At 44.1% G+C, this 24,283-nt stretch overlaps 1 protein-coding gene across 1 annotated transcript in view; it reads right to left on the reverse strand.

The window, feature by feature from the left end:
- Positions 1-430: 430 nt before the first annotated feature.
- slc24a3 (solute carrier family 24 member 3) overlaps positions 431-24,283 on the reverse strand; it is a gene marked incomplete at both ends in the record, with an annotated part of 48,578 nt that continues 24,725 nt past the window's right edge. Inside the window, 15 exons of the mRNA XM_080548973.1 lie at positions 431-580; positions 882-947; positions 3,240-3,352; positions 4,018-4,132; positions 4,537-4,703; positions 5,152-5,440; positions 5,599-5,759; positions 6,184-6,314; positions 7,424-7,477; positions 7,873-7,898; positions 8,414-8,488; positions 11,309-11,412; positions 11,545-11,629; positions 12,239-12,313; positions 12,448-12,524. Of these exons, the coding sequence (XP_080405099.1) occupies positions 431-580; positions 882-947; positions 3,240-3,352; positions 4,018-4,132; positions 4,537-4,703; positions 5,152-5,440; positions 5,599-5,759; positions 6,184-6,314; positions 7,424-7,477; positions 7,873-7,898; positions 8,414-8,488; positions 11,309-11,412; positions 11,545-11,629; positions 12,239-12,313; positions 12,448-12,524 (1,688 nt within the window). The remainder of the gene's footprint in view (positions 581-881; positions 948-3,239; positions 3,353-4,017; positions 4,133-4,536; positions 4,704-5,151; positions 5,441-5,598; positions 5,760-6,183; positions 6,315-7,423; positions 7,478-7,872; positions 7,899-8,413; positions 8,489-11,308; positions 11,413-11,544; positions 11,630-12,238; positions 12,314-12,447; positions 12,525-24,283) is intronic.

A 24,283-nucleotide genomic window follows, 5' to 3' on the forward strand; every position in this document is an offset into this window, starting at 1 on the left:
TAATGCAGTTTCTACAAACTCCAAAATGGAAAAACACAAACAACCTTCACATCGAAGCAGGCAGTAGTTGACAAACATAGCTTTGTTCACCAGTCCTGTCTTTTGTGAGAGCTTTTCAACAGTCAGTTTGCGGTCATGTGTGCGTAAGTGTGTCCGTACGTGTGTGCGTGTGTGTGTGTGTGTGTGAGAGTGAGTGTGTGCCCATTAATCTCTTCTCTTGACATCAACCACACACATGAATATACACTAGGGTTGCTCCATATTGCACCTATACCATAAAGAAAAGAATAAATAAAAAACAAAAAAAACGTTTAAGTAAAAAAAAAATTATCTGTAAAAGCTGAAGATAGAGGACTCCCAAATCGAGTGGTTCCCTGAAGTGGGAAAAAGGGGGAAGAGGAAGAGGACGTTGAGGGATAGCTGTCCGTTCTCAGCGGTCTCGACAGGTGGGCAGATTGACAAAGGTGAAGATGTTGTATTCGATAAGGATGGAGAAGCAGAGAAAGACGGAGTACGTGAAGAGGCACATCAGACCCAGACGTCGGTCGAGCTTCCACTTGTTCAGATGTATTCCCAGAACCTGAGAGAGGGGGGAGGGTAGAATAGTTCAACTTCATTATTAAGTACATACACAGTCAAACAAGACTTATAGACAATGAATAAAGGCTATAACTGTCTCCCTGGTTACTTTTACTGTGCGCAATGCCACGTTTTCCCACATGGTTTAATTGGAATGGTGGGCCAGCCAATTCCGACTTATGGTTATATAAATATCACATTTAACATAAGATATTGATCTTTCATTTTTATATGGTGCACAGTAATGTGAGAAACGGAGATTCTGAGGACTTTTGGAAGGAGAATAAATAATGTGGACTCACCGTGAGGAACACAGACGCCAATAGGAGTCCCACAGAGAAGATGAGGCCTTTACTGTTTAGTTTGATCTAAGAGAAGAAGAAACAGAAAGAGAACTGAAAAGGCTTTTCAGTTTTTAAGCAGTGCAGCCGCTTCTATACGTGACGTGACGTGGGTGTGTGTGTGTGTGTGTGGGTGTGTCTGCTAACACACCAGATGTTGTTGTTGTTAATGAAGAGTCCAGAGAGGTGTCTGTATTAGAGGTAGCGTGCACCTTTGATATAAGCCTAGAGGAAGCCTTCATGACTAAGGTCATGAAATACCAGCAGCTTGTAGACACCATCTCAGAGCTAGGCTATAGGTGTACGCTATTAGTCTTTATATTTGGCAGTCTTGGACATGTGCACAGATTGGTTGTCAGAGGACTACGTCTACTGGGAATGTCCAAGGGAGAAGCAAAAAGGCTCAGCAAGTATTGCTCTGTCTCTGCGATTATTGGCAGCCGCCAAATATGGCGGAGACGCTGTTACTTGTACCCGTGAGTCTTGTCCTGTTGTATGTGAAAGACATTGTCCATGTCTGTTTGTGAATGCATCCCATCTGTGCCTTCAGTATTTGTGTCCTTGTATACTTGTTTCTATGTGGACAGAAATAAATGATTAAAATGTGTGTGTGTGTGTGTGTGTGTGTGTGTGTGTGTGTTCGTAGCATGAGATTTCAACCAATCATGTGTCGCCTATGTGTCACATGCCCGGTAATAAAAACATTTTTTTTTATATGATTTCTCATAAACCTGATTTTAAAAATACTTTTAAGTGTTTGCACTTTAAGTGTTTCCAGTGGAAACAAAAATATCTACTTATTGGCAAAACAAAGCTAAGCCATGAAACTTTGTCAAATGTATCGATTATAAGTCGCTTTGGAATAAGGCGTCTGCCAAATGCCAAATCAAATCAAATCAAATTGTATTTGTATAGCGCATTTCTTACAAGATGCAACTCAATGCGCTTCACATAATAATAGTAAATGTAATGTTAATGTCAATGATAATAAAATAATCCATGAGAGAAATTATTTTGTAACGTTTGAAGCTAGAAAGTTGCTCGTTTGCCACGAGTGTCAAATATTCAGTATACACAAACAGCATCGCCTTCCTGTTTTGATCTCATCGAATTATGATACGGTCAAAATAATACTATATTTTTCAGGTGCTGTATAACTAAGCTGCCTTCTTAAAAAAAAAACATCTTGCATCGAGATTATAATTGTTGTATTCAAATGCCTTTTTGAATGTGCTGTCTGAAAAAATAGATGATGAATGAATGGTCTTTATTGTCATTAATACAGTACAGGTACCATACAACGAAATTTAGGAGGGGGGGCTCCCCTGGTGCTTGGAAAAAGACTAAAAACAAGAGGGCCAAGGGTAAAATAAAAAAGGGAAAAGAGCTGGTTTACATAAATAAAGGCTACACTATCTACTATACTATACTACTATACTATACAATAAAACACTGTTCTGTACTCTATGCTATGCTATAAATATCCTAACTTTTCCTATATCTGAACCTTATGTACACAAGGGTTGTCATATTGCACATAGTATTATTGCACATTCATTTAAAGTGTCGCAGTTTGCAGGTTTGAAATGTTCACAGTTGTATTTCAATATTGCACTTATGTTTACAATCTAGTAGCTGCCATCAAGTTGTCTAGATTGTCCAGGGCCTAGAACCTAGGTCTTTGCTGTGTTCAGGGCCTGAATGGCCCTAGGGTAGAAGCTGAGCTTCAGTCTATTTGTCCGTGCGGACATGGTCCTGAACAGGTTCAATCTCATAAATTCCTTTTCGTTTGATCTGTCATATTTATTACCCTCAAACGTTGCACTAATTTAGCAGATCTTCTACTATCTCAGGACTAAACCTCAGAAGACAGTTTATCTCTCACACTGTCAAAACTTGCACCAATCAAACAATCATACAACCAATAGTAGACAACCGAGCTTGTTTGCTCTGGGGAGCAGTTTGTTATAGGCAATCCTTTACGTTCTCAACACCCTCACATGTGTGTTTGATCAAGAGAGGTTTATGGCACAACTGGGCTACAGGTGCCGTATTCAGGGTTGTATTTCTCTTGGCTGACAGCAGCTACTTCTCAATGTTTTTCCACTGTTAAGAAGAACCTCTCTGTCATGTCAAGCTGGAAGAAATATGCTTTGTTTAGGCGCTAAATAATTTCACATACTCAAATGCCTACGTCACTTACAGGAACAGAGTGGGGGGGAGGTGGTGTATGCTACTTACGTAGGAACAGAGTGGGGGGAGGTGGTGTATGCTACTTACGTAGGAACAGAGTGGGGGGAGGTGGTGTATGCTACTTACGTAGGAGCCGTGGTCGACGGCTAGGGTCTGCAGTGCCCATGGCAGGCCCAGCCCCACAAGGACATCAAACACATTACTGCCGATGGAGTTAGAGACGGCCATGTCCCCCAGACCTGGGACAGACACGGACACGGGAGGGAAGAGGGGAGAGATGGGTTAACATCAGCAACAGATTTCTGTTGGCAGAAGTATTCAGGTCCACCGCAAATAACGAATGAAACAGAAACAAACCATGCACAGAAGACATAGCGTGTGCTTCCTCTCTTTCCCTACTCCTCCCTTACCTTCTCTTCCCTCTATCTCATCTGTTGGCCATGTAACATCAGAGGAGAGAGGTAGCTACAGGTATTTGCCCCAGCCTAGCCCTATACCAACTAATAATCAGGACCAGGGGTTGTATCCTTACACAGAGACTTTATTCTTGTCAAAGAGCCCCCTGTATAGAGCATGGTCAGCACTGGTGTGTGTGTGTGTGTGTGTGTGTGTGTGTGTGTGTGTGTGTGTATGGACTGCACTTATATAGCGCCTTTATCCAAAGCGCTTTACAACGGCCTCTCATTCACCCATTCACACACCAACCGCTACCATGCAAGGCGCCAGCCCGCTCACTGGGAGTAATTTGGGGTTCAGTGTCTTGCCCAAGGACACTTCGACATGTGGCCAGCCGGGGCTCGAACCGCCGGTCTGACAACCTGACAACCTTGCGATCATTAGACGGCAGCTCTACCTCCTGCATGGCCACAGCCGTGTGTGTGTGTATGTGTGAGTGTGTCCTCACCTTGCCGTGCAACTATAAGACTGGCCATGCAGTCAGGGACACTGGTGCCAGCCGCCAGGAAGGTGATGCCCATGATAACATCAGGGACCCCTAGAGTATACCCAATCACTGTGACCTGAGAAAGAGAGACAGAAATATCAGTGTGTATCGCTTTGGTAAGATTGGAATAATGCCAATAAAACATAAAGACAATCCCATTATCAGGAATGTCAAGTAGATGTTGTTGTATGTGGATGTAACCTGTGAATATTGTACTGTTATGATTTTATGACCAAATATAGTGTAATGAAGAACTATGGGGGGTTGGGGGGGTGGTGGAAGGGATGTTATCGCCATGGGGGGAGGGGTTACTTGTGTGTTTATAGTGTAAAAAGATAAAGAAAAAAAGTCAGGACAGACACTTATTTTGTTTGGTGTGATAATTGTGAGTTTTTCATGTGTACTGTTTTGTAATAAATAATTGATTACAAAAAAAAAAAGGAATGTCAAGTAGATGTGAAAAACGGCGTGTGTCCTCACCATCCAGACCATGATGTAGGAGAAGCCTGCGATCCAGAGAGTGGAGCTGACAAAGGAGACCATGAACCACCTCTCCCAGCGTGGCGTCGCACAGTTAGGTATGGTGAAGAACAGCAACAGACATAAGGGCCAGACCAACAGCCACTTGATCTTGTTACACACCCCGGCTAGGACAGCAGAGATGTGTAGGAGGAGAGGGTGAGAGAAGGGAAGAGCGAGAGAAAGACAAAGGGCAAAAGAGAGAGAAAGGGCGAGAGAGAGAGAGAGAGAGAGAGAGAGAGAGAGAGAGAGAGAGAGAGAGAGAGAGAGAGAGAGAGAGAGAGAGAGAGAGGGTGAAAGGGACAGGGGTAGCGGGTAGAAGAGACAAATAATACCGTGATTTATTTAACTATCTATCTTTTCATTTGGCAACATAAACTACATCAAATAAAGTAGGGATTATGAGGAAAAAAACGACTGTGGAACGTTTGATTTCATAATGCCAGGTTGTACATAGAGGCTTCAAAAGTCATTTCCATGCGAATGTCATGATGCTTTAATGATGACATAAGTGATTACGGGGGGTAGGGACTCTGGGTTGATTTGGGATTGAAAGGGAAGAGGAAAATGCCGTGCCTGGTGCGTGAAAAGGCACAAAAGGTCCCTCTCCATCTTCCTCCTCCTCCTCTTCCTCATCATTTTCATTATTCTCATTGTCCTCGTTCTCGTTTTCCGTCTTGTTGCCTGCCTCCACCTCCCCTCCCCTGGAGTCGTCTCCGTGGCGTGCGTGGCGGCCATTGGTCCCCCTCTCGGTTCCGCCCAGTCCGTTCTCCAGTCCGTTCTCCAGGCCTCGCCTGCCCTCAACTCTCACTGTGACCTCGGAGTCTCCGTTAGTGGATAGCCGGGTGTTGATCAGACGCTGTCTCTGTAAGACACACACATAAACAGACAGACAGACAGATACAACACAGATACAACACACACACACACACACACACAAAAAGAGTAGGTATGTTATGTCATAAGACGGCTTTACCTAAGTACATGTATCTGTGTTAATGTGTGTGTGTGTGTGTGTGTTACCTCAGTGATGAGCATGCGGGAGGCCATAGTAAGGCGTGTGCGTGCAGAGAAGTGGCTGGTGATCATGATCCTCAGGCCGGCCTCAGAGAAGGACAGCTGGTGGGGGTACGCCGACAGCAGCTCGTCCACCATCAACACTGAGGGCTTTCTGTGGAAGGTCGCTAAAGGAGGCAAAGAGGCACGAGACACATGGGAACGGACGTTAATGAAAGTGAGTTAACCAGTGAGGTGTCTTAAATGAGAGTGTGCTCTGACTGCAGGGCCGGTCCTAGGCATTTAGGTGCCCTAGGCGAGAGTATGATTTGATGCCCCCTCCCCCCAAATTTTAGGGGCGCCACCCCCACCACCACCACATTAAGCCACCAGTACTGCTTCATCACCACCCACACATTCAACAGTAACAATATGGACAACAATGGTTTCAAGACAAAAATAGACAGTAGGCTGAGACATATTTTCATAGAGACATGAAATTCATAGAGTTTTTTTTTTGGGGGGGGGGGCATTTGGCGCCCTAGGCGACCGCCTAGTTCGCCTATGCCTAGGACCGGCCCTGTCTGACTGAACAGTGTGGGCGGCTCCTACCTTTCTTCAGTAGCACTGCAGTTGCGTCACAGTTGTCGTCCAACTCTGGGTTACTCAACGTGCCATTCCCCAAATATGTCGGTTGTTTCTTCTTTATCCTTTCCAGGAAACGCACGATGCAGGAGTTTAACCTAATAAAAGTATTGACGCGAGTTAAAACAGTGTTGTGGATGTATCTAGGTACTTAAAGGGTTGGTTAAGGATTTAAAAAAAAAAACATACCTATGTATTCTACTTACCAGCAATGCTGTTAATTGATGGAACCTGTCCCTGCTGTCGTTTATACAGAGTGCCTACTGCAAGTAGATTGGTGCACAAAGCTCAGTCTGTCCAAAAAGCATCCAAATAGACTCCACATGACACTTAAAACTAATAATAAATTGGCCGCCTTAGGTGGCGTAGCGGGTTAAGCGTTGACCATGTAAACGCAGGGTCACCGGTTTGATTCCGGCCGGGGACATATCCTGCATGTCATCCCTCCTCTCTCTCTCACCCATCCTTCCTGTCTAAATCTCTATTGTATCTGTCAATAAAATGAAAAATATGAGTGGGACTGCCCCACTCATAGGGCTTACACACCGGCAGTTCCGAACGCCAGTTCGCGTTCGGAAACCTCCGAACGTTGGCACTGTCTGGCGAACGATACACTGGTATGAACGCGGGCTCGTTCGCCAGACAGCGCCAACGTTCGGAGGTTTCCGGCGTTCGGAACTGCCGGTGTGAAAGCCCTTCCAGAAAGAAATAATAATAAAAAAATAAATAATAATAATAATAATAAAGCTGCGGCAGTTCATCGATACTAATTAGATATTTTTTACAGAAACAAATTGATGTCAAATTAACATTCAATCCATGACTTTCTGCTGAAGTACGCACGACTGTGTCCCACTGCACAGCAGTTGCAGAGCGATACAGAGCTTCAGTCTCAGGCTGATCCCTACCTTGCCTAGAGTTTATTTGGGTTATCTTTGTGCTCCAGTTACTTGCACTAGCATTGTCGCTCATGAGGAAAGTGCTATCGGAGACGATATGAACGACAGAATGGACAAGTAGCAAAATGTACCCACTGATCAACTGTTTGTAAGTAGAATACATATTATGGTTAAACATCCTGAACCAATCCTTTAACACAGTTAAAAGTTAACACTTTTACACAGTACACAGTTTATCACATAACTCTAAATTCATGTGTATTTGCATATGTTCATATTTATGTTTAAGGTTTTTGACACAAACTTACTTCATTATCAAAATGTATCCGAAATACATCAGAACGAGCGTTAGCGACTCCCACCTAAAACAAAAAAGACACGCATACGCACATACACACACACACACACACACGAGCACACACACACGCACACACAGACACGCACACGCAGACACATGCACACACACACACACACACGCACACACAGACACGCACACGCACACGCGCACACGCACACACACACACACACACACACACACACACACATGAGCACACACACACGCACACACACACACACACACACACACACACACACACACACACACACACACACACACACACACACACACAAATAGATACTACTGTATATTGGATAGCTGTATAACACCATATGAAACACATTATTAACATTGTACTTGTCTGATATAGTTAGCAACATGTGTCCTATAAATACTAGTAAAATAAGAACACCTACTTACCATGACACCTTTTCATCATATATGAACTGTTGTGAAGAAACAGAGACAGAGAATGATATCAAACACGTATTATTCAGAGCACTTTTCCTTTACACATTGATTCTGAATCTACTCTGTAGTATCACCTGCTTATCAGCAGAGGGCAACACACTCCAAATGAACCAATCTTCCTCTAGGCTCAGGCTGGACTCCAAACCATGTCACGCATCAAACATATTCTAAGAAGCATGGATTATAATATTAAACTAGTTTCCTGCTTAAGCATTTACTGGCTCATAGGAATCAGTAATTCAAGTCACTGTGCTATGCTATCTTAGCCACCTGCCACACAAACATTGACTTTCTCGCATACTTACTTAAAAATATACTGACGGACGGACAGGCAGATGGACAAACAGACGGATGGACAGACAGACGGACAGACAGTCAGACAGACAGACAGACAGATGGACGGAGGGACGGACGGACAGACGGACGGACAGACAGGCATGCATGCATGCACACATAGGTGAACAGTTGGGACTGGGCCACCTCCACTCACCACTATTAGAGCAGCTATGGACAGGGTGTAGTATGAAGAGTCTCTGAGCAGAGGCCAGCGTGACAGATGCACCGCCTGAGAGAGACAGAGGGGAAAGGTGGAGAGGGGAGTGGAGGGGAAGGAGGAGGTGAGTCATAGTACAGTAGGTGTGATAGGGAGCAATGTAGAGAAAGAGACAGTTAGAGGAAGAAGGAGAAAGAAGTCAAATATAGTGAGAGAGATGGATTAGAATAAAGAGAGGTAGAGAGAGAAAGAGAAAACAGTACTTCTAAATAGTTGATAAATTGGGAACAAATATTTATTCAAAAGGTGTGTGTGTGTGTGTGTGTGTGTGTGTGTGAGTGTGTCATTGATTTTCAACAACGTTGACATTTATTTACATTTTTCAGAATAAAAGTCGGAAATGTATTCGGTTTTAAAGTTAAAGTATTCTAAGGCTGTTTCGGAAAGCAAATCTTGGCATGCACACTGACGAGGCAAACACACACTTGGGCATGTCAACAAACCACAGCACCATGCCTTCAAATCCGGGGGACATAACTAATGACAAGACAGCCCGCTATGACCTCCGCAGGGTGATTAAGACAGCCAAACGGGAATATAGTGGAAAGATGACTATCGCCCTGGGGCGCTTAGGTGGCGTAGCGGGTTAAGCGCTGACCATGTTTAACCGCAGGGTCCCCGGTTCGATTCCGGCCGGGGACATATCCTGCATGTCATCCCTCCTCTCTCTCTCTCACCCATCCTTCCTGCCTAAATCTTCACCGTATCTATCAATAAAATGAAAAATATGAGTGGGAGTGCCCCACTCAGATAAAAAAAAAAAAAAAAAAGATGACTTCCGAAGTGAGCAAATGCTGTGAGCAGCTGGTCAAAGAGTTGGTCTGTGACACACTATCACCCAAACTGGACCCCCCACCAATTTGCCTCGGCAAAACAGATCCACTGACGAAAGCCATTGCCACTGCTCTCCACACCGCCCTCACCCCCCTGGACAAGAATAACTCCCATGTGAGGAGGCTGTTCCTAGACTGCAGTTCAGCATTCAATACCATTGTCCCCTCTAGGCTCGACACCAAGCTCAGAGACCGAGGCCTGGATCTTGGATCTTCCTGTCGGACCAACGCCAGGTGGTGAGAATGGGCTCTAAGACCTCCGCCCCTCTGACCCTTAACACAGGTGCCCCCCAAGGCCGCGTCCTGGGTCCCCTCCTCTACTCCCTGACTGCGTGGGTGCCACACACGGCTCCACCTCAGTGATTGCGGCCTGATCACAGTGATTGCGGCCTGATCACTGACAACGACGAGACGGCCTACAGGAGAGAGGTCGACCGCCTGGCTCAGTACAGCCAGGAGAACAACCTCTCTCGCAACACTGACAAGACCAATGGTGCGGACAGCCGAGCGCATCACTGGATGTAAGCTTCCCCCCATCCAGGATATATACGACAAATGGGGCCCTATTATGCACTTCTTAACTTGCCGTCTTAAGTCTTAATTAAGACGCACCGCCAGGTTAAGACCTACCGCCACCCTTATTATGCGCTTCATACGCGCTACTGCTATTATGCCGGTGTCGATAGGCGCCCACACATAAGACGTAATACTCCCGTGCATATATTACTCATTGTGGGAGTGTTCATATGTTAATGAAGTGCACTAGGCGCCCCTGCTATTATGCGATCTGACTTTGCTCCTAGCGCTAAGAAGTGGTTTGAAAAGTTCTTAAGTTTAGACTTCATGCACGTTTTGAAACACGAGCGCGCCTCCGCGGTTTGCGCATGCATGTGGGCACACATGAACACGCACGTGGCTCCACGGCAAGACGTCAATTACGGTCACAGTATAAATGCTTTATTTCAGAAGGGAGAGGCAGAGAAGCGCGCTGACCTCCTTCTTAGGACTTCCATAATAGCATAGCGCTAATGACTCAACGCAGCCGGTTCTTAAAGGGAATGGCACCTGGCACGCTGATTGGGTTGATTGAGAAGACGCCCAAAACACACCCATGACTAATTTCTTTGCTTAGCGCCGGGTTTTAGGCGCCCACTACCGCACGCATAATAGCAAAGTGGCCTTGACCACGCCTCCACGTCTTAAGTTTAGATCTACCGCCTCGTCTTATTGCTTAAGACTTATGAAGTGCATAATAGGGCCCATGGTGTGTCAGCAAAGCCCGGAGGATCATCAAAGATCCCAGCCACCCCAAACACAGCCTGTTGCCGTCCAAGAGGCGAAGCCTCTTCCAGAGCCTCAGGGCCAAAACTCAGAGGCTAACCAACACCTACTTCCCCCAGGGGATCAGGCTCATGAACAAGCCCAATGTAGATAACTGACTATATTCCCCAAGCACACCCCATGTATACAGACTACGGAAACCTTAAGCTCACAGCCACTTTACTACTGAACTATCTATTATCACTAGAGGCACCACTAGTGTATCCTGTCTTACCTGTATTATTGTCACTGTTATCTTGTATTATGCCTATTATTTTTTGTCTGTTATGTCCTGTACTACTGTCACTTTTATCTTCAATTATGCTTGAATTAGTATTGCCTTATGTCTTGTGCTGCAACGCAATGTCAGGAACCGAAGCCTAAGAATTGTACTCTCTTAAGGGCTCTGCACACAGCGTGCGATTTCTGTTGCGCGTCAACGTTCCATTTTGAAGTTTGAATGGAAGTCAGGAACCGAAGCCTAAGAGTTGTACTCTCTTACACTCGTGCAGTGTGACGTAACAGTAAACTTGAAACTTGAACTTGCTAGCAATGTGAGAGTCAAGGACAGGGTCGATACATTTTTCATTTTCAGATGCGTGTTTGAGTGGGTATGTTTGTGTGTGTGTACACCGTATGCGTGTGTGTGTGCTTGTGCATGCGTGTGTAGGTAACCTACATGGCCAGCGAATATCCCACACACTCCAATGATGACGAGAATGTTGAAGACCGCCGATCCCACGATGGTACCCACCCCCACATCCCCTTTAGCGATGAACACACCTGAACAAAAAGACACAACACAATTGGTTGTAAAAATGCCAATTTTATCAGATGACTCTAATGAGAGAGGAGTGTGTGTGTATGTGTGTGTGTGTGTGTGTGTGTGTGTGCATGAGATCTTGTGTGTCTCACCAATGACAGAGGTGAAGAGTTCAGGGGCTGAACTGCCAGCTGCCATAAAGGTCGCACCTGCCACATCCTCACTGAGCTGAAGACGCTGAGAGAGAGAGAGAGAGAGAGAGACAGAGAGAGAGAGAGAGAGAGAGAGAGAGAGAGACAGAGAGAGAGAGAGAGAGAGACAGAGAGAGAGAGAGACACAGAGAGAGAGACAGAGAGACAGAGAGAGAGACAGAGAGAGACAGAGAGAGAGAGAGACACAGAGAGAGAGAGATAGAGAGAGAGACAGAGGGAGAGACAGAGAGACAGAGAGAGAGAGACAGAGAGAGACAGAGAGAGAGACAGAGAGACAGAGAGAGAGAGAGAGAGACAGAGAGAGAGAGAGAGAGAGAGAGACAGAGAGAGAGAGATAGAGAGAGAGACAGAGGGGGAGACAGAGAGACAGAGAGAGAGAGACAGAGAAAGAGAGAGAGAGAAAGATGGAGAGAGAGAGAGATTATTACGCATCATGCATGACAACTCCTGTGACAATTATGCCTAATTATTCTGATGAGGTGAAATAATGTGGGAAACAATCGTTAATCAACCATATTGACAGAAGATTATATTTCCATGGACATAAAAAAAAAAAAAAATATATATAATTATATTATATTATACATATCCTGTAAAACTTTCAATACTGAATATTGCAATTTGTCAGTCTTACCTCGCATATCTTCTCCAGCGAGGGGACAAAGTAGTCATCACACACCAGGGCCAGGGCACAGAACATGTACATGGCCTACAGAGGAACAAGTTAACACCCAGTTAGCGAAGCAAACAGACACACACGCCATGCACACACGGAAAGTACACCGTGTGCGATTTATCAGGCGCGACGTCACAACACCGACCGGCCCAGGTAAAGACACTTACACACAGGACATGCAAGGCCACTGCTCCCTCTGTGCGCTCCTTCTGGGTAAACACGTCCCTGGGGAACTCATGTAAGGCTGCAGAGGAAACACACAGTTACCTAGGCAACATACAAATGCAGCAGGCCAGCTTGACCTCTCAGACTGATAACACACGCTCTCCCTTCTGCCATCAAGTTTGCCCCCACTCTGGACACCTTTAGAGCCAAGCTAAAAACCCACCTCTTTGTCAATGATGTTCCCTAAGTCAACTCCCTATTTGTTGGGAATTGTATGCCTTGAGATGTACGTTTAAGTCGTCTGTGTCTGATTGCTTTCCGTAAATAAAATTAACATAACATAACATAACATACACTAAGTTACTTGGGATGTGACATCAAAACTGCTGGGTCTATTGCAAGCAAAATTCGCAACAGGATGACCAAAGCTAGTCTCTTGTTAAATCAGATACAGGTGTTAAAGATTATGATCCTTATTGTAACCAAGATTCCCCTGTGACTAGAGCATCTCTTATTATACATCTGGGGCTCATCTAGAGAATCCAGTTGCAACCAAACATTTGCAAGCGTGATTGATTAAGCCTTAAGGCTCAACAATTGTGTGTGTGTGTGTATACGTGTGTGCGTGTGCGTGTGCGTGTGCGCGTGTGCGTGTGCACGTGTGCGTGTGTGTGTGTGTGTGTCTATTTTCTACAACATATTTTTCCCATGTGACACTATGTAATCTTAAAAACACTTCTGGGTGTGACATCACAGGCCATAACACCCTTATAACCTGGCCACTCATCAAGTTCAAATTTCAAGCTGTTATCAATTCGAGCATGCAGTCAAAAACACAGAAAAACTTAAGATCAATCATCCCGACAAATCATAAAACACAGACACAACACTCAGGTAAAAAGGAATCTAGAAATGCAAGTCAAATGCTGAGATTGATTCTGCCTGCCACTTGTCCTCCACGCAGTAAAGAGGTAAATAGTCACTAGTAGTCATAGCACTTATATAGCACCTTTATCCAAAGCGCTTTACAACAGCCTCTCATTCACCCATTCACACACACATTCACACACACATTCACACACCAATGGCGGCAAGCTACCATGCAAGGCGCCGGCCCGCTCACTGGGAGCAATTTGGGGTTCAGTGTCTTGCCCAAGGGCACTTCTACATGTGGCCAGCCGGGGCTCGAACCGCCGATCTGCCGACCTTGCGATCGTTAGACGGCGGCTCTACCCCCTGAGCCACAGCCGCCTCTGGAAAGAGGGAAACAGAAAAATCCAGCTGTTTATGATGAGAGATTATCCGTCCTTCATAGCTTTGATGGTGTGATGACGGGCTTATATCACAGCCACAGAACTGGGTGGTGTTTAGTTATGTTCTAATCTATCCAGCTTGTAAGCTGAACTGGCATGCTGACTGACACATTATGCACAGACAAACACAGCCACATGTGCATATACACATGTGTGCACACGCCCACGCACACGCACACACACAGACACACACAGACGCACGCACGCACACACACACGCACACACCCACACACTCCTCAAATCCCTGACTTTTAAATCTGGGCTGGATCAGGCTGGATTGACCTGAGCAGCGATGGCTCACTAGCGGCAGAGGGGGACAGAGAGACTCGCCTGTCTCTGCTTACATAAGCACACAATCACTGCGTAATGCCGTGCGTTGAGGAGAGAGGACGAAACCTACAAATCCTATCCATAATTAAAGAGATCTCAGGAGGGGCAGCCTTTTAAGAGCAGTATAAAAGATCACTCTTCATACAGATGACAGATGGCTCCCCCCCCCCCCCCTGAGAGAGAGATGGTTTGATGTCCTTTGTGGGATATGAGAGTGTTCGAAAGACAGAGCAGAGCTGTCTACACCATGGAAAATGGAATGAGGTTGGAATGCTACAGAATGCCTGGTGGGATATTGGTGCCAGATGCTTTTATGCTTTAGAGATAATACTGTATGTAATAGGTTAGATGATGACTGCGGTGTTACATAGACAATGTAAAACAATATAATAAAACAATATACTGTTTACTATAAACTTCTCCAAAAAAGTTTGGTAACGTTATTTCGGTCGATTATTCCTCCCCTTTAGTAATAGCAATTGGTATTGTATTTTATATCGTTGGAAAGCCTGATTAGTCACCTTTACAACGAGGTACAACTAGTAAGGATCATACATTCGTGGAATGAGCAACACAGCTAACCGTGTGGGTAGAGGCCCCCAAAAATTGGCCAAAATACCCTGCAATATTCTTCTGTTGGTATTCATTCTCGTTTTGAGCTTCAAGTGCTGGCAGGTGTATGCCAGTCACAGGTGTGTGACTGGCACCTGATTGGCACCTAACTGAATCTGGGACCTAACTCCATCCTCCAGGATGACAACGCTCGCCCCCCACAGAGTTGGGATCATCACAGAGTACCTCCAGAATTTGGGAGTGGAGAGGATGGAATGGCCTGCTGTGAGAAAAACTCTAGACCCAGCACTCATCCTCCAACATGCTATTTACATGATAAAAGTAAAATTAGTATAACATGATGTCTTCAATGAATGGAACTTGACTGTTAATGGATTCTTCATGTGGCCCTAACTGAGTGCTGTGTGGTCCCTACACTCCTGTAGCCAGTAGCAGAAATAGGGTGCTTGTGGTTATGTTTATGTATATTGATATTTTTCCTTTTTGCCACATAAATGTTGTGACATCAACTAAATCCTACAGAGAATCACAAATTCACACACATGCACGCACACACTCATGCACACTTGCATGCACACACATGCACAAACGCAGTGTTCTTGCCCCCCAAATATTGATCAGTCTCTCACCCTTTAAAATTCCCCACCTCTCTCCACAGTGCTTCTGGAGACATGCGTCTACAGCAACATGTGGCTGCGTTTACTTTTCTCCACAAGTACTTAAAAACAAGTGGGTGGCATTACCCAATGCGTCGGACATTCGTCTAATTGTGCAGAAAGGGGGAGGAGAGCAGAGGGAAAGGAGAGAGGGAATGAGAGACTGAGAGAGAAGAAGAAGTGATATGACAACTTTTTTACTGACGCATCATCCTCAGTAATAACTGTTGTCAGGTTCGATGTTGTCAACGTCGAGGAGAGGAGAGGAGAGGAGAGGAGGAATGTAAATGTAGGATTATAATAGAAGAGTAATGTAGGTTGGCAGGGAAGAGGTGAGAAACAGCCACCCGGGTTGAGAAGCCCCAGCCTCTCTATAAACTGCTCCTCAGAGTGTTCCTACTATCTAGCCATGAGCAACTAGCAAGAGGCCGGGCGATTCATTTTACAGGGTATATACAGGAATCTTGAGGTTAATTTCAATACCTTTCTAAGACTTTTTAAAGACCATGTCAATATTTTTCCAGACCTCACCGCTACTTTGAGCTGTAACCGTTTACATCAGTGACACCTTTAACTTAACAGTTTTAGTTTGCAATAGACTACTAGACCACTATCATACAACAGAATTTCCGGTTCATCTTTGTTTTTTAAGAAAACTAATAAATTCACGAACTTTTACTAACAGTTTTTTTTTTGGACAGAGACTAATTCAGAAAAATACCAACAAAATTCAAGACCTCATAAAATCGTGATAAGACTTTTTAATACTTATTAAGGGTCTTGATTTTTCCAAAATTGATTTATCAACTTTTAATACTTTTCAAGACACCGCGGATACCCTGTTTTAACCCACCTATGAGGTACTCTGGCTTACTGACCCAACACTGTCCAGCTCACAATGACTTTGCTGGAGCTATCTCTACTCAATCAGCTGTCAATCCACCCTGCATGCTCTACTAGTGTCAACCCTGTGATAGCTGTTTGTTACATTCACCCCCAAAAGATTGTAGCCTTTATGGGGTAGGAACTGTTCTTTTCTGATCTTTCCCATTCGACCGTGGCTCAGGGACGGCTGTGGCTCAGCCGGTAGGGGGCGGGGTCTAATGATCCCAAAGTCGGCAGCTCGCAGAGGTTGGAATCCCGGCTGGCCACGTGTCGGAGTGTCCTCGAGCAAGGCACTGAACCCCTAATTGCTCCATGGTCGCGTTCAATGGCTCTGACCCCCTTGCCTAGAGCATAAATACATTTCGTTGTACTCTGTGCAAGGACAAAGCTTGAATCCCTTTCCCTTCATTTGAGGGGGAAGCATTAGCTGAATTGACACAACCGATGACGTGGGACTTGGACTCATCTTGCCTGCACGTGACTTGTGGAGTGGACTGTGGCCACAACTGACTGTATGCCTCCACTTTTGTTATGGAACCATCTCGAAACAACAACAGTGCTGTGCCTGTGCTGTCCCCCCTACCACGTATGCTTCAAGAAAACAAGTGAGTCACTCACTACAACTTTAAACATAATGCAGTCCCTCAATCAATAATCTATGTATCCACGCAAACAGGTTGAGGTCACACTGCACTGTGAGTGGTAGAAGCCGCAGCCTTCTGGTCTCCAAGGACTCTCGCTCCCCCCGGAGACGTCCTATTCATAGAAACGCGTCTATTTCCGACTCGGAGAGAGAATAAGGGAGAGCATAAATCATGCAACACAGGGATCAGGTCAGCAGGTATACCTGTGAGAGGGAGTGTGTGTGTGCGTGTGAAAGAGAGAGAAAGAGCGTGTGTGTGTGTCTGTGTGTGTGTGTGTGTGTGAGGAAACAGGTCGACTGTGTGAAAGCTCTTTTTGGTAAGGGGGACCAGCCCCCCAGTGAAAGGTCACATGGTAATACTGCCATTTAATCAGAATGCAGGCAAACGTGGGCAGCAAGAAATCAGGGAGCTAAGAGGCACAGAGAGTCGCTCAACATTACTAGACACTAGATGAGGATGGATTTGAGGAAAATTAAACCAGCTTCATGCAATCTCACCATATCAAGGTCATTGCTATATTCCCATCCTGAATTCTGCTACAAGTGCAGGATCAGGAGGTGGGTAAGCCTTTAGATAGCGATTTAACCACTAGGGGAAGAGGGGGGGGTGAGAAAATATATTTCACCCTCACTCAAAGTGAACAACACCTACTTATGTCATGGTGCGAACTGCAAATGGGGTACAGATTTTGGATGGAGGTTATGTGCACCTTAGTGTGTGTGTATCTGACTTGTTTTGGGGGGTATTGAGGGGTACACGTGACCAGCTAAATTGCAAACATAGGGGAGGTGGAATGCTCGTAAAGACAAGGTTGTGTGCCAGAGGTTTATGGAAAAAGAAGAGAAAGGGTGAGAGAGAGAATTAGAATTTAACATCCACTTTATTGGGTCAATACATAACATAATGCATGTCACCAACATCTAACCACTCAGGACATCATCCCCGCAAGGAAAGAACGGTTACAAATTCAACACCAGACCCTCAGCATCATCAACAGAACATAACACATTTTGCAGGCTCCAGGTACTTATAAACAGAGATATTTTCCTTACCAGCTTAAAGTCAGCATGCTCCACCCTCAGAGTAGCAGTCACTAAACCCATGAACATGAACTTGCTCTAAGATGCAATTTTTCCTGGTTTTCCATATTGCCAATTTGGCTACCCCAGATAGGACATTTACCAGATCCACTACACTTTTTCTCCTGACAGAATACTTCACCCCCACAATGAGCAATTTGAATGAAAAAAGCCTCCCCTAAGGACAAAAAAAACCATCTAGTCAACAAAGCAAAACAGGACTTAACGTGGACAATGAACAAAACGATGAGTCAGTAGGAGTCAGTATCAGAACAAAAAGGACAACCCTTTCTAACACTACAGGATCCAGGTGCAACGGATGCCTGCTGTTTATAGCCATCAGCCCCATGTACAATTATCCATTGGAAGCTTGTATAGTGACTGCTAGCAGCCTGTCTGGACCAAAAAAAAACAGCTCACCACATCGACTCATCCCTGCTAGTGAATGTGTGTGTGACATTTTACGTGTGTGATGGACAGGGCTGTCGCTCTTCCCGGCTGCCTTGAGGTGCAAAACAGTAACAACCCCTCCCCCTTTTGCCACACCAGTGAGCTGCAGTGATGGGATATAACATCCTCAGAGTCATCAGTCCATTGGCATGCTCCGACGTGGCATTACCAGGTCCGACGTGGCATTACCAGGTCATTACCAGGTCAAATGACCATCCTGCCAATTCTGGACTATGGAGATATAATTTACAGGATTGCCCCCAAAAACCTTCTCAATAAACTGGACGTCATCCATCACACTGCCATCCGCTTTGTCACTGGTGCCCCTTTCAACACACATCACTGCGACCTGTACTCCCAAGTCAACTGGCCATCACTCCACACCAGGCGACTGACCCACTGGTATCAGTTCATCTATAAATCCATCATTGGCAAATCCCCCCCCTACCTCTGCTCACTACTGAACTTCTCATCCAGCACACGCAATCTCCGCTCCAACAAATATATCACTCTGGTCCCCCCCAAAGTCTGCACCTCCTTTGGCCGTCATTCTTTTCAGTTTGCTGCCCCCCACTGACTGGAATGCGTTGCAGTTGACACTAAAACTCACCACTCTAATCGCGTTACCCACCTTTAAACACTCACTTTTAGATGTTGTTTCGGATCACTGCACCTGCTTTTAAGATAACTTCCCCCTGGTCCCTGCTGTCTTTTACATACTGTGTTGTGATGTATAGATGTTTTTGATACTTGTCGTGTATTGCACTCATGTTTTATATTGTATACATTGGGTTGTGTTTTATATTGTATATACTGTGTTGTGTTTTGTGTACAGACTTGCCTCTGTTCTGCCAATTGGCCAGATCGTCATTGTAAATGAGAATTGGTTCTCAACTGACCTATCTGGTTAAATAAAGGTTAATAATAATGGTATTGGCTTGCCGGAGCTTGTGACTTAATTCAATCAGGCATCACTTATCCCAGTTATCTCAAGTATCCCACACGATCTCCGTCATCTGAGATTTATGGATTTAATATCCATACAAGTTAACATACTTATCATACCCATCATTACCCGAAGCCACGGTGAAAAACTCCAAACATGGCTTTTCACATGTGCACATAATACACGGGTAATAGTCCAGTCAATCTGTGGTTTAACCCAGGGGAAATTGCAATAGTAATCATTCAAGTTTTTTTGTGATCCCTAGGGACAACCAAATAACATATTAAAAGTCTTAGTCTTAATATTTATTGGATCAAGGTAAATTCAGGGGTCGAAAATGTGGGTTTTTGTGCCAGGCGCAACACAGCCAGTTCATAGGTTTAAAAAAGTAACTAATAGATATCACCATGAAACTTCACCAGTTAATCACTTACATTAAGACTAACATTTTTTGTATTACAAGTTTTCTGAAATATTATGTTTACATATGCAAATTAGGCATTATCTAATGAAATATGTGCTAATTTGCATAACATTCAAAAACAGAAATCTGAACATTGGATAAAGCCAGGTTAAACATTCTTGTTTCATCTTGTTGTCATATTAGAGTCAAGGTCCTCTATAACATTTTGCCATGTTTTTAGGAGTAAATGTTACATTAAATCAGGCTATGAATGATATATTAACAAACCCCTCGGAATGTAGATAGGAATACAACTGGAAAGTTTGGTGTATGTAAGTGCTACTGAAGTGGAGATTTCTGGCTCAGAGTATGAGAAAAAACTATTTTTGAGAAAACGGCCATTACCCCCTTGGGGGTACCCTTAACCCAAAATTATATAGTTTTATTTTATTTTATTTTATAGTTTTATTTTATTTTATTCAAACAAAGTCAATCAAATTAGTTTATAACACATTTATTATCATTGACATTTCTGAACATACAGAAATGTTAATGTTTTTCCATGAAAACCATGTTGCATATCATATACAGATTAAACCCTTAAATGAGAAATGAACCATATAAACCTATAAACCTATTAAAAACTGTTTTTAGACCAAGCTTGAAATATGCCTTTACTGTAGGCCTACATGTAACCTTCACTCCATGTCCTCATCCAAATGTTGTGCCGACATATTCGCGCATACACCTCTGCATTCTGAACAGGCTACAGAGCAATCAAGTCCTTGACAACGGCATTTGCAGCGCATAGTGCCACAACCTGACTTGCAATTACAGTGCACACGCTCCAACAAGTATTGAGGAGCAGGGTCCTGATCGGAATGGATGGGAATTAGGCATGAGTCTTGGATCCTCCAGCCCCATTCCTCTGATGCGAGTTTCCCATCCATTCCTGAACCTGATGGTACACTCTGAAGCTGTGAAGCATGGCAGACGACCATGTTGGTGGCAAGTTGCAAGGGTGGATAGCCGTTTTGCTGTCAGTCACTTTAGTATAGAAACTTTTCAGCCTGAGGTCATTGGGAGAATCCATTTCGGCACCTTTGTAGATTAGTATTAGTATATTGGTATATTAGTTCATTGCCCTTTCCCCTGCAGCAGCAATTTCTTCCTTGGTAGCAGATTGTTTTTGAAAAATGCTGGCCTGTACTCTGAATGAGTCGCTTTCTCTAACCAGACACAAAGATACCCCTTTCCCAACCCCAAAGAGTCTGGATGTTGTATCACAGCCAAGCATGGCATGCGCGAATAAGATGTTGTTGCAAACAACCTGTAACTTGATGATCAATATGGACAACTTCTTCTTTGTTCAGTTTGACTGTGGATTTGGAATCCATGGTGACTGCATGTGCTTTCCTCTTGAAGGTATATTCTGTCACCTTTTTCCCTACCATGTCTTTTAAGACCCTTCTACCAACCTCTTTTGAATGGTCCACATTCACCGCATTATGGGCTGTCACACCAGTGATTAGGTGCTGAAGGTGATCATACCCGGCAAATGGATTTTGTGACTCCAACAATTGAAGTATTTTGATAGTGTCAGCATTGTCTCGTGCCTGTCTTGATGCAGAAAGGTCCTTGTGCTGTTCACTAGTTTCATAGTTTACCCCTGTCACTTCTTTCATTGCATTGTTGATTTCAGATGTTGCAGGGTTGGAAAGAACTCAGACCAAACGTTGTGTTTCAGACATACTCCTTCCCTGTGTCAGTCCTCCGGTTGTTTTCATACTTCGCATGAGGGCTTGTTCTATTACAAGGTCGGGGGATAGTCCGGCCCAGTATTCGTTTGATCAACGAACAACTTGCAGACCATCTTCCTGAAATCGTTTGTAAACTTGGGGATGTGTGTCTTCTAGTTGGTGCATTTTCTGGAGGTATATGGTCAATGATTTTACATACAAGTTATGTCCGGAGGCAGCCATGAATGGCATCATGTCTGTCAGGGTATCAAGGTGCTGATCCCAATTTCCAGTTCTCTCCGATCCAATGAATGCACGGACTAGGTCGATCATCTCCATGTACTGTAGCCACAGTGCTGCTGCCGGTCATCTACCATGGTTGTCTTCTCTGCCCCCAAACGCTGAGCTATGATCTGGAGTAGTGCACTTGCATTTGTCCCGGTTGCGGTGGCAGCCATAACACTGTCATACAGATCTGAGGCTTCTGCTAGTTCCTCTGGTACTTTGGCATGGTCTGTGGATTCTCCATCTGGCTGATCAGAAACGGTGTCCTCGCTGTCATCAGCAACGGTACCATCTTGAGTCAACTCTGACACATCCTCTGAGTCCACAGCATAGTTTGCTTTGTTTGGGACAGGCAGTTTGACATGAAAAGTTTTCGCTGCCAGTAGGGTGTTCAGTGCTCCATCAACCAGGAAATTACCTCGTATGGCCCTGGCAACTGCTTTTCCTTCGAGCATTTTGGGCACCGTATTTGGTGTGTACACTAGGCCCCCAGACTTCTGTACATATGGAACAATGTTAATGCATCCGACATCTGTTAGGTCCTTTGCTGTCAACTTGATACGTGGAATGATGGAAGCTTGTTCAATTCTGCGGGTGATGCATACAATAATTCCCATGCCATAGACCGTTCCATGGCCATCAATTGTTCAGATATTATGGTCAGCATTATCAACAACATATTGCATGAAGTGCCCAGGTGTGAATCCATGTACCTCAAGTTTCTCAGCTACTGCAGCACTTCAGCCAAACCCAAGGTGATACAGACTGTCAACTAGACATTTTGATTTTGAGAAATGTCTAACATCTGTGTTTGAACTACTTACCAATGGGACTGGGAGTGGTGTTTTCATTGTGTATTTTTATTGAAATTACATCAATGATGCATCAAGTTGTGTTTACAGTGATATATTGTGGGGGACCAATAATATCTTTCACAGGATGGGGGTGGGGCGTGACACATGATAAGGAACATTTGTGACGCAAGCCAGTCTAGGGATAAACTAGTCACAGAAAATTAAAGTGAAACTTATTGTGTCAACAATATTTGGTTTTCTTTTTTTTTCTCATAACACTCAACTTTAAGTTTTAAAGTAACCACTCAATATAGGCCTAATAAAGTTTAACGATCACTAAATACTTATAACGTGTGGATTGAATTCACTGTTCTCCTCTGCCTTAGGCTACTGGTAAGGGAGACTTGACTTGTAAACATAAGGCCAATGCACACGGCGGCGATTTTGTCGCACCGCCGAATTCAATTCCATTGTTTTGAATGAGACAATGCACACGGCGTGCGATGCGATTTTGTCACACGACAACATTCGATTCTCCATTCACACCCACACACTTCGGTGGTGTGAATTGAGAATCAAATGTTGTCGTGCGACAAAATCGCACGCCGTGTGCATTGGCCTATACTCTCTTTTTTGTTCGTGTTCAAAAGCAAGGACTGTGTGATCATCTAATTATGTGTAGTTATGTGTTTTTAGCATGTTGTGATGTTATAAAAATGCAGTTAGATGTTCGTAGCTATGTGCCATTCTTAGCCGCTAGCTGTTAGCAGCGTTTGTTGTGACTTTTCTCCCATTCTGTGTTTGAGGTGTACCAACATTCAAATACTTGTGTCGTCTTCAATTTCTGTCCGATTTCAATGTATGACACATCATTTGAAAGCGTACAATCTGTAGTTTCAGAATATGTAAAAAAACGGAGAGTTTATGTAGGCAACTGATTGATGAAAACATTGTCTGGCGTCACATTTGGCAAATAAGTGGGTGTTGGGGTAGTTGTACCCCTAATACAGGTATAAGACTTAAGAATATCCTCTGAAAAAGTGTTTTATTGGAAAGATTGACCCCCAAAACATAGGAAAAGACACCAAATATGTTGGATAGGTATACATAGGCCCTCCAATATTAACACAATTTTACCCAGATGGCGTCACTCTAAAACATTGTTTAACCTCTTTTGACCTTGAAAAAAGTATGATCCAATAAATTAATCAAGTAAGACTTTTAATATATGATGCAGGAGGGTATTAGGAACAATAAAAACTATGAAACATTACTATTGCAATTTCTCCTGGGTTGGGCCTTTTTTTTTGTTAGATTGACTGGACTAAAACCAGAGGGTGATTATCGGTTAGCAGTTCTTAAACAGACACTTCAGCGATTTTTGCACCTGAAAATCATTGTTCAAATCACTGTAGGCTACGAATGTGTGGGCTTGCAAATGTGTTTGTGTAGATCAACAGGTAGGGTCACTAGTTTGAAGATTTGGCCCGGAGTGCCGTGTTTGGGGGTAATCACATCATTTGAAAACTATAAGGAGCTTTAGGGAGGGGAGATCTTACCGATCCCAAATTAGCTAATGCCTTGTTTGTTTATATCCATAATTAATCACCATGCTAGCGCATACATCCCTTGTGCTCACTAATGTACATCTTAGTGTAGGCGCTGGCTGGGAGACACATTTGATCAATCGGACATATTACTTATTTGCAAAAAAAAAATCCCTGGCTTTTTAGATGAAAAT

This window comes from Nansenia antarctica (assembly GCF_963989245.1).
Source record: "Nansenia antarctica genome assembly, chromosome: 19".
NCBI lineage: Eukaryota > Metazoa > Chordata > Actinopteri > Argentiniformes > Microstomatidae > Nansenia > Nansenia antarctica.